The sequence below is a fragment of the Caenorhabditis remanei genome, chromosome V (genome assembly GCF_010183535.1).
Source record: "Caenorhabditis remanei strain PX506 chromosome V, whole genome shotgun sequence".
NCBI lineage: Eukaryota > Metazoa > Nematoda > Chromadorea > Rhabditida > Rhabditidae > Caenorhabditis > Caenorhabditis remanei.
In genome coordinates, this window is record NC_071332.1 from 6,449,197 (window position 1) to 6,459,874 (window position 10,678).

Genomic DNA, 10,678 nt, shown 5'->3' on the forward strand with positions numbered 1-10,678 from the left:
AGGGTGTATGATGCCGATTTTGAGCATCATACAAAACACGCATGTTTTGGACAGGAATCGAACCAAGAACCTTTTGATTCGCACCGTCAGCACTAACCACTATTCCAAGTGGACACGTTTAAATATCTTAATCATGATTATAATAACTTCACGTCATTTTCGATATTTAAAATTCGTATTTCGTGTAATTGAATATAAGAAACCCGAATGATCGAATCAACCAGAGGGTTCGTTGGCAGTAGAAAAATTCGAAATTTTCATGCAAATTTATTTCTAGCGATAGAAATGATCATTGAGAACATGAGCATTTTTGGGAGGGAGAGCTAAATTTTTAATTAGAATTCCTCCAAAGAAATGCTCAGGTCGCCCCTGATTATTTCAAAGGAGCAGAGGAAAGCGAGGAAAAAAAAAGAGTTGATTAGGAAACCTTTTCCGCGCGGAAAAAAATAGTTTGAACGCAGCATAAGGCGGTAACCCCCGAGGGCTTTGCTGAAATGAATTAAAAGTTGATTAAGCCTACAGGTGGCGTGAGAGCAAGCTCCAGGGCGTCCCTGTTTTAAGGTAATCACTACTTCTAGTGTGCAGGGCCAAGGGGCGGAGTCAGAGCAAGCTCCAGGGCGTTCCTATTTTAAGGTAATCACTACTTCTAGTGTGCAGGGCCAAGGGGCGGACTCAGAGCAAGCTCCAGGGCGTTCCTATTTTAAGGTAATCACTACTTCTAGTGTGCAGGGCCAAGGGGCGGACTCAGAGCAAGCTCCAGGGCGTTCCTATTTTAAGGTAATCACTACTTCCAGGGCGCTGAGCCAAGGGGCGGAGTCAGAGCAAGCTCCAGGGCGTTCCTATTTTAAGGTAATCACTACTTCTAGTGTGCAGGGCCAAGGGGCGGACTCAGAGCAAGCTCCAGGGTGTCCCTGTTTTAAAGTAATCACTACTTCTAGATCACTACTTCTAGAAGGCGTCCATGTTTTGAAATAATCAATTATGTAAAACGATAGAATAATGATTGACACTTTCACTCTTTTATAAAACAAAAATATGCAATGTTCTCTGTGCTTCTTTCTTCAATTGAGTAGTCGATGTAGTGTTAGGTGAAAGAAAAATTTTTCTGAAAAAAGTTTAAACAAGAATTCCGTATTTTGCTTCGTTCTGCTTGCTAGTTTTAGATACAACCATTTCTTGTACCATGTGAACGATTCCAGCTGGATAGCTTAAAAAACCAGCTTGGTCATCAGTGAATTCTCTGTAGGCAAAATTCAATCGCCACAAAATTACAAACGTTTTATGGGAAATGAAGAATGTGAAACACGTGCACAGTCCTTCAAAGTGATAATCCGCGACAGAGCGCGATTGCGACGATCGCTGGCGCGATTCTCGTTTTTCAGCTTAAAACCGATTATATACCGATTTCTCGAAATTTCAGCATTTTCGCTGGTTCAAAAGAAGTAACAAATGTTCTGCGGACAAAAATACATCGTTTGAGTGTAACCTTCTCTCACATTGTCGAAAAATAAAAAAGTTGAAAGACTTTAAAGAAAATCAACTGAAAAAACCATTTTTTGCCACTTTCAGAAGAAATACGAAAAAATTGAGTGATTTCATTTGTTCTCGTTAAGTAACATTTATGAAGATGACTTTTGCGAACATTTTAAGCCTAAATACGTGTTATAATATTCAGAACTGGAATTATTGAAACAATTTTTAAGTTCAACTTTTTTCAAAAAATTCAGTTTTTTGTTAATTTTTCGGTCTAGAAGTACTTGAAAGGATTCAAAATAGCATAACAGCAACTGGAAATACTTAATTAGCAGGAGAAATGCACTTTTTATTGAAAATTCGAGAGTTTTTTGTTTCTCCAAAAAAAAATAAAACTGACTTTTTGGCGTTGAAAAGCTGTATATCATGGTTTGATGGGCACATATTCACTTCTACACCTTTTTTTTCGACTAATTCACTCGTTTTATCATAGAACTCGGTAATTTTGCTCGCAAGCTCAATTAATTGAATTTCGGGTTACGGTAGAATTTAAAGGGAGGCGACGCAAAACTTTAAAAAACGGGAAGCGCGCCAGCTATGTCTGTTGTGCGCATTATCACTTTGAATGACTGTGCGTGGCCTTTCAAACATGCTGTGAAAAAACTCCTGTAAACAAGAGTTCACGTATTTCTGCTTTCACACCCTCATGCCCCTTTTCGATTAAATACATGTACACCAAAACGAGCCGGGCAGAAAATAATTTTGTCTTCTGCCCGTCCCGGACCGTAACAAGTTTGGAATTAAAAATTATTTTAATATTATATTTAGAAATGCTTGAGAATGCAAATTTCCCTCCGTTTATTGAAAATTGTCTGTAAAATAGGCCTGAAATTAGTTGTATAAACATATAATTTGGAGCTGATTTTTTATAAACAGATTTACATTCAGAAAAGACTCAAAAACTAGTCTAAAATTTACTGGGTTTTCCGATGCTGCCTTCTAAAAAAGAAAAGATCGATAAAACTGCGCGCATATTGCGGAAAGCGCGTGCCCGTGTTGCAAAGGGGCGGAGTCTTGACTGCTTTCCCAACACACCACAAACAACGCAATTCTCTGTGGGAACATTTGATGATTTCTCAATTGCAGTGTTTAAGCTTTTTTTTACATTTCTTTTTGAGTTAACAAGAAGGAAATGTATTAATTAATTCGTATTTCAGATGTCTAAACGACCGAGTACATCAACACATCCGGAAGAGGTGAGAATAATCGAGAATGTTGTCACAACTCAGTCAAATTCGGGAAAGATTTCAGGATGAAGATAATATTGTCGATGAACAACGTGATAAAATGGCAGATGAGGACCCGAACGACTTTGAAACACAATTCGACGAAGAAAGTGAGCAAGGAGTAAGCAAAACGTATTCACATATTGATTAAAAGTTAATATTTTTTCAGACGTCGTGCCGAACGCCGTTCTTGACGAATCATCTGGAATTTCTGGAACATCACAACCCGGATATGACCATGAAAGAATTATTTAGTAGAAAAAGAGCTCGTACTCAACCGCAGCCCGCTGGCTACGTCGATACCGCCCAGCCAAGATACTATGATCGTTATAAGCAACAAGATTATACACGTCGCAACGATTACATGAAATATTGTCACGTTTGTCGAAAAAAGACAGTCGGAAAGCTTCGTGTTCTACCTGGAGATCTCAGAATGAGAAAAGTATGGATTCTTCGTTCGAATCTTGACGAAGAACGGTCTGCGGAGTTGTGGTTAAGAGAGATGGCGTGTGAAGGATCGCACGGAGGCGAATTCTGTGAATCACACTTCCCGCCCGGCTGTCAGCACTTGAAAGGAAACCAACTTCTTCCTCTTGATGTTCGTCCAGTGGTTCGTTATTGTTTTTTCCCCTCACTCCTTCACTATTTTTATCTTATAGGAAGGGAGACACTCGGTCATAGAAGATATTCAATTTGATTTTGATGCTATACATCTGCAGTGTGTGTTTTGTGGAAGAAATGGGCCTCTCGCCACAATGCTACCATTCATACGAGTATGATTTTCAGCTAGTTTCGGTAGTTTTATTTGTGAAATTTTCAGAATCGATGTAAGAGAAGTCGCTGGATCGATGTCTTATCCGCTGGTAACGAAGCCTATAAAGGAAGGCTGACGGCTGCTTTACGAGGAGGGGTCACGCAATTTTTATGCGACTATCACATATCTGACAGTAGTTTTGAAATTAATGGATTTGGCGAATGGCGTCTTCTTCGTAACGCATTACCTGATCCAAGACTTGTGGCATCCGACAAAAGAGGAGAACGGAAATATTTGGTAGACAAATGCCGTGATGAGTTGTTTTGGCAGAGAGAAATGTGGAAAAATGCTGACTTGTTGAGTCAATTGGGTACCGGAGATGAAGAACAAGATGAAGCTATTCAAGAAGAGAGCATCCACTATATGCAAAACCCTGTACAACATCCCGAAGACGATTTGAGTAAGTTCATATCAAGCTAACTGTCAAATGATTTATTTTTGCAGTGTCTGTGCCTCCAGTCCTAATGCCCGTTAGCAAAATTGACACTGAAATCAGCAATTCAGTCCCACAGATGGAACCATCTACCTCGTCTTCTGTAACCGATATTAAGCCACTAAACAACCTAATTGATGATCAAATCGAATATTCGGATGATTCAGACGAAGAAAACGAAATGATTGAGAAATTAGGAGATATTCCTTACTCAAAACGCCTCTGCCAAGTTTGCAGTGCAGTGGAGCCGATCGGAAACGAGTATCCACCAATCTTCCCGTTCAAATTCACAATCAGAACGTGGCCGTTTGACGAGTATCGTCATAGAAAATGGTTGGAAATCATGGATTGGCCCCCTGAATTTGAAGAATCAATGAAGACGTTGTGGCAGAAGAGAAAGACGGAAGGTTCTCTATCCGAAGCCTATCATTTCTGTCCGATCAATGTTTGTCAAGCTCATCTAGATTACAGAGTAAGTCGGAAATTTCAAATAATGACAGTAAATGTATTTTCTCTATGTAATTTCAGCAACTGCCAGAAAGAATGGAAGAATGGCACCGAACGTTTTGTGTTCTATGTGATTCGTGTATGAGTGATAAAAATCTTCTGGTGCCAATACCACACAATTTGGAAACGCGAAGAAAATGGGTGGACAGTCTGTTTCCTGATGAAGAATCCAGCAAGTTTCATGTTAAGAAAGTAGTCTGGGTGAGAATATTCATAGAAACAGAATATTTATTAGATTACTGTTTTCAGCTCCGTCGTCGGTTCATGCGACCGAAACCCACTCGATACCGTATCTGCGTTTATCACTTCAATAGGGCAGCATTCTTGGTGAATGAGGAAGGAAAAGTAGTGCTCGATGAGAAAGCGTTACCTCTGTCAATGGACTCAGATGACTTTGATTTAACACCACGAGGACCAAATTCTGTGTGCAAATGCATTTTGTGTGATGACTGGAAGAAAGTAGAACATATGGTACCTCTTCGAAACCCAAACTCTGATGCCGAAAGAACTTTCCTCGTCGACACTCTTATTCATTCTGAAAAACTGATTATCAAGAAAGCGCTAAGCTCCATTGCAAAAGCTAATCGCACCGCACTCATTTGCAACATTCATTTCCCAGATGGTATGGATCCGTTCAGCATCATCGCGGAGCGACGAATCATGTACGGAGTACAAACTGAATGTGTGTTGTGTGGTCATGCCAACGACTGCACGGCCATGATACCGTTCCCGGGTTTGGAAGATCAGAGGCTACGTACAAAATGGATAAACTCGATGTGTCGTGAACCGTGGATCTATCGGTATCTGACTACACGTCTCGAGAAACCTGGAAGACACTACTTGTGCGCGTCACATTTCAATCGAAACTCACTTCGATACCATTCTGGCCTTGGCCTCTGGAGAAAAGCATCAGCTTGTCCTGTTCTCTCGTGTACAACTGAAGAAGAACGACAAGAAGTTTGGGATTTGAGTAAAGCCCAACCACTCTATCATCCACTGATACTTGAAGCTTTTGATGTTGATGGTTTCGGACCTTTGGATTACGATGACGTTCTCGGTTTCTTGGGTCCAGATAGAATGCTTGAGGTTTGTTGCGAACATTCATAGAAGGGAAATTTAAATAACTTATTCAGATTGAAAATGAATTGAACTATCATGGACGAACAGAACCTGTGGTTCGAAGAGATACAAGACGAAAGAGTCATGAAAGGGGATTCTATGACGATATGCCAAACATATACGAGCCGGAAGAGTTGGACGATGTGGAAGTGGGAGATCCGAATGATGGAGAAGTTGTTCAAGAGGACTGCATTATATATGAAAATGATCATCATTTGGAACACCACGAAGGGCTAATCGTAGAAGATGAAGTTGTTATAGGTGAAGAAGAATGACCTCTTCTTTTTGAATTTTTTGATCGTAGTTTATCTGTTGAAATTTTTAAAACCGGTATTCGTCTTACTGGGTCTTGTTGGGCAGTTTGCTACAAACTTTTTATATTCAATTACAAACTGTTTCATTATATCCTTTTGTTTCTCTGTTACTCTTCACTCCATCCCAATAAAATACACAATCTGCCGAATAAATACGTTGCGTTGTTTCCACACTCCGATCATAGCCCTCTTTTTTGCATTTGTGATAAGCGGTTGTGTAATAATTCACTCCGACACTATTTATTTCATTCCAAAGCTTTATCTTTTACATGTGGTGATTGCATATACATTTTATGTTCCAGATGGCGTTTACATTCGCCGCCTTTTGCTATCTTCTAGCCCTCATCGCCGTTGGGTTCTGTATTTTCTTCGCGATATACACGGTAAGCATCTGAAATGATTTTAAAATTAGTCTCCCTCTTTGTTTTCAGGTTATCTGCGTTGACGAGTTACGCACGGACTACAAGAATCCGATCGAACAATGCCGTAATCTGAATCAGCTCATCCTCCCTGAATACCTCATTCATGGAACGTTCACCGTACTCTTCATTTTCAGCTGGCAACTCATTTCAATTCTTGCAAACCTTCCTCTCGCATTCTATCACATCTACACCTATGTCAACCGTCCGGTCATGTCTGGTCCAGGAATCTACGATCCAACTACCATTCTCAACCGTTCCACTCTTTCATCAACACTTCGCATCTCCTGGATCAAATTGGCTTTCTACCTTATCTCATTCTTCTATTACCTCTACGCGTAAGTTTAGTATGTTCTGATAATCTTTTCAAATGTTATATTTCAGCATGATCTACACCCTCGTCACCGCAAACTAAAGAAGCGGTATAGACCAAATTTGAAGTCTACAACGATCTTGAATTTCCCATCACCAAATCGTATCCTTGTCTTTTTTTTCTAAAGGCCATACTATTTATTGAATCACACAGTACGGTTTGTACACTTTCTTCAAAATTTCACTCTTTTGGTTTTTGTAATCTACTTGTGCAGCTCTCCAGTGTGTACCCATTTCAGTTAATAAATCACTTTCTTTCGATAAAAGTTCAAGTAAAACTGAACTCAATAGCGGAGAAAATCGAACCGGTTCATTTTGAAATAATAATTTAAAAATAATTCAATCAACATCTACCAGTGTAGGCTTCCGTACAACGACATGAGAGCTTCCTTGCGAACTGATCGTTGCTATCTTTGCTGAAAGCATTTTCCGAATCTCTTTTGATGTGAAAAATGAGAAACAAGGAGTTGCCGCACCCGCCATTATTTCAAGCTGAAAAGTTATAAGTGACCGTTTGAGACTATACTTTTCACAAACTGTGTTGATGATTCGTTTAATGAGAAAAGCAGTCGAAACAGTAAAATCAAAAGTTTGACAGTATAGAAAAACAACAGAAGATGTCTGAAAAACATAGATTGATAAATGTAAAAATTATTGTAATACCTGAAATAAGAAAAATATGACAACGGCTTGAACCAAAACGCGCGTCTCCTGTTTGTTCAAAGACGTTTTTTTCATTGTGAGGATCTTCGTGATGACTGCAATATACATAGCAAGAATGAACACAGGTAGTCCGAATTGCAGAATTAATTCCATCTGAACCTTCGGTAAATGAAGGGTAGAGCCCACAACGAAACTCACGATTTGAATCGATTTGGGCGGAGGCGTGTCAAGAATGCTATGTGGGGCCGGACAATCAAGAACATAATGTCCTATTGAAGATCTATAAGAGAGCATGTAGGTATACCTACAATTGTTGTGAACCATCACAAAAATAACCGAACAAGGAAGAATCCATATCATTAGTAGCCAGATGTAAACCACATATCTGGAATATTAATCTCCTTTTTTCTGTGGTTTATGCGGATTGGCATACGAATCAAATACTCTGTACGTCAGCTGTCTGAAGAAGAAAACTGAAAATCGTTGGAGTGCAATGACGAGGTTAGATATCAGAATTGTATAATGAAGATAGTCAATTGTATACGATAAAATGGTGAAGATATCTGGAAGAAGAAAAGTTGAGATGCATAGAAACACTATGATGGAAACCTGAAATTACGAAATCCTTAGTGATCAATGAGAATAACGTAGCTGGGACGTTAATAATCAGATTCAATGCAGATAGGATGAATACAGATAGAGTGAGTTGAGTGAGAAACCAGAAGTATTTGAACTGAAAATAAAGAAATCCAAATATGATCAGGATGTTTTGATAGGTTTCAGATGCTTTTATGAATGTATCTTCACTTCCGAAACTCGTGCTCGAGCCTTTCAAAGTTTGTTTCTCACCGTTTTGAAATTTCCCCATAAAAGAATAAGTAGAATCAGAAATGCTCCAGTGAGAAGAGTGGATGCGATGATTGACATTACGAATAGCGTAATCACCAGATAGTAGATTGAACCTTTTTCACTTGGAGGCACCTCTGCTTCCAACTAAAACTTAAATATTCACATAAGGCTTATTGGGATAGTTTCTCACCGCAATTATTCTGTTGTCAGATAATACCAAAGTTGGAAGGTAGAAAAAGAAGAAAACAGTGATAAACATGTTTCCCCAAGGTTTTCGATCAGGAAATATGACGAACTTACACCAGTTGGGCAGACTGGTTTAATGTGAAAACAAGAAGAAAATCAAAAAATTTATGTGCGAGTTGATTGGAATTGGTATCCAGGAGAAACGAGGGAGAGAAAGAGTGCGAATTGAAAGATCAACTAGCACATGGGTATTTATAGATTAGAGGTGTGATAACTGGAAATTGAGTTTGGGGATGAAAGAACCGACTGGCACTTTAGGATATTGTTTTCATTCCGAACTGACAAATCAAAGTAATCATTAATTCAAGAATCAAGACAAAACGATAAATGGATTATGAGATTCTTTAGTTTTGGTAGTTTATTCGAAATACTTTATTATATATTCAAACAGGAATGAAATCCATTCAACTCTCCACTTCGACTAGTGTTGGTTTTCGTACGATAACATGCGAACTTCCCTGTGAGCTGAATGTTGCTATCTTTGCTGAAAGCATTTTCCGGATCTCTTTTGATGTGAAAAATGAGAAACAAGGAGTTGCAGCTCCCGCCATTATTTCAAGCTAAAAAGTTATAAGTGGCTATTTGAGACTGTCTACTTTTCACAAACTGTGTTAATGATTCGCTTGATGAGAAAAGCCGTTGGAACAGTAAAATCAAAAGTTTGACAATATAGAAAAACAACAGAAGATGCCTGGAAATAAATCGATTGAGAATACTGAAAATTCTCTGAAATTATTACCTGGAAAAGAACAAAGATGATAATGGCTTGAATCAAAACTCTCGTCTCGTGTCTGTTCAAAGACGCCTTTTTCATCGTGATGATCTTCATAATAATGGCTATATACATAGCAAGAATGAATACAGGAATTCCGAACTGCAGTGTTAACTCCATCTGAAATGAAAATTTGGATCTAAATTCGTGTTCTCATCGCTTATCGAGACTCACAATCCGTACCAACTCTGGCGGAGCAGTGTCAACTAGGCTGTTTTGTGTTGGACAATACAGATTGTAATGCCCATTCACTTTTCTAGGAGAGAGCATGTACAGATACCTGCAGTTGTTGTGAACCATCACAAACATAACCGAACACGGAAGAATCCATATCATTAGTAACCAGATGTAAATCACATATCTGGAATTTTAATTTCTTTTTTTCTGTGGTTTATGCGCATTCGCTTACGAATCAAATACTCTGTACGTCATGTGTCTGAAGAAGAAAACTGAAAATCGTTGGAGTGCAATGACGAGGTTAGATATCAGAATTGTATAATGGAGATAGTCAATTGTATACGATAAAATGGTGAAGATATCTGGAAGAAGAAAAGTTGAGATGCATAGAAACACTATGATGGAAACCTGAAGATACGAAATCTATAGTTATCAATGAGAATAAAGTCGCTGGGACGTTGATAATCAAATTCAATGCAGATAGGATGAATACAAAAATAGTGAGTTGGGAGAGAAACCAGAAGTACTTGAACTGAAAATAAAAAAAATTGGATGTTCTAGAACTTTTTAAATGTTAATCGGCATTTTATAGGACTACAATGCCTGTATCTTTTCTTTCGAGACGCTACACATTTGCTTGAATTAATTGATGATTTTTCCTCACCGTTTTGAAATGTCCCCATAGAAGAATAAGTATTCCCAGGAATGCTCCAGTAAGAAGTGTTGATGCAAAGACTGACATTACAAACAGAGAGATCACTAGATAGTAGATTGATCCTTTATCATTTGGAGGCACTTCAGCTGTTAGCTGAAATTTTGAAACTGTACTACATAATACTCACAGAGTTAATTACTCACCGCAAGTAGTTTAACTTCATTGTCAGAAAATACCGAAGTTTGAAGGATGAAGAAGAAGAAAACAGTGATAAACATGATTTTCGAAGGTTTTCGATAAGGTAATATGACGAACTTACATCAGTTGGGCAGACAAGAAGAAAATCAAACAATTTTTATGCGAGTTGATTGGAATTGGTATCCAGGAGAACAGAGAGAAAGAAAGAGTGCGAATTGAAAGATCAAGTAGCTGAAGAATAATTATAGATTGAAAATGAGAGTGTAAAAACTACAAAATGAGTTTGGGGATTGAAGAAAAAGCTAAAGAATATAGTTGGTTTTGATGGAAGGAGATATCATCCGTTTTTTAAAACTCCAGAGAAAGTAGTAGGTTTGATCC

At 38.5% G+C, this 10,678-nt stretch overlaps 3 protein-coding genes across 3 annotated transcripts; 2 read left to right on the forward strand and 1 right to left on the reverse strand.

The window, feature by feature from the left end:
- Positions 1 to 2,690: 2,690 nt before the first annotated feature.
- Positions 2,691 to 5,907, forward strand: GCK72_017715 (uncharacterized protein; the record flags this gene model as incomplete). Its single annotated transcript, XM_003112665.2, has 9 exons — positions 2,691 to 2,729; positions 2,785 to 2,880; positions 2,929 to 3,369; positions 3,419 to 3,532; positions 3,580 to 3,973; positions 4,018 to 4,478; positions 4,535 to 4,714; positions 4,763 to 5,599; positions 5,647 to 5,907. The coding sequence occupies 9 exons, from the start codon at positions 2,691 to 2,693 to the stop codon at positions 5,905 to 5,907; spliced, it is 2,823 nt and encodes a 940-aa protein (XP_003112713.2).
- Positions 5,908 to 6,248: 341 nt separating this feature from the next.
- On the forward strand, positions 6,249 to 6,780 carry GCK72_017716 (uncharacterized protein; the record flags this gene model as incomplete). The annotated part of the gene is made up of 3 exons (XM_003112698.2): positions 6,249 to 6,329; positions 6,378 to 6,703; positions 6,750 to 6,780. 3 exons carry the CDS (start codon positions 6,249 to 6,251, stop codon positions 6,778 to 6,780), a joined length of 438 nt encoding a protein of 145 aa, XP_003112746.2.
- Positions 6,781 to 7,793: 1,013 nt separating this feature from the next.
- Positions 7,794 to 10,377, reverse strand: GCK72_017717 (uncharacterized protein; the record flags this gene model as incomplete). Its single annotated transcript, XM_053732224.1, has 10 exons — positions 7,794 to 7,963; positions 8,010 to 8,133; positions 8,250 to 8,393; positions 9,103 to 9,186; positions 9,235 to 9,387; positions 9,442 to 9,628; positions 9,677 to 9,806; positions 9,853 to 9,976; positions 10,109 to 10,252; positions 10,303 to 10,377. The coding sequence occupies 10 exons, from the start codon at positions 10,375 to 10,377 to the stop codon at positions 7,794 to 7,796; spliced, it is 1,335 nt and encodes a 444-aa protein (XP_053581137.1).
- Between the last annotated feature and the right edge of the window lie 301 nt (positions 10,378 to 10,678).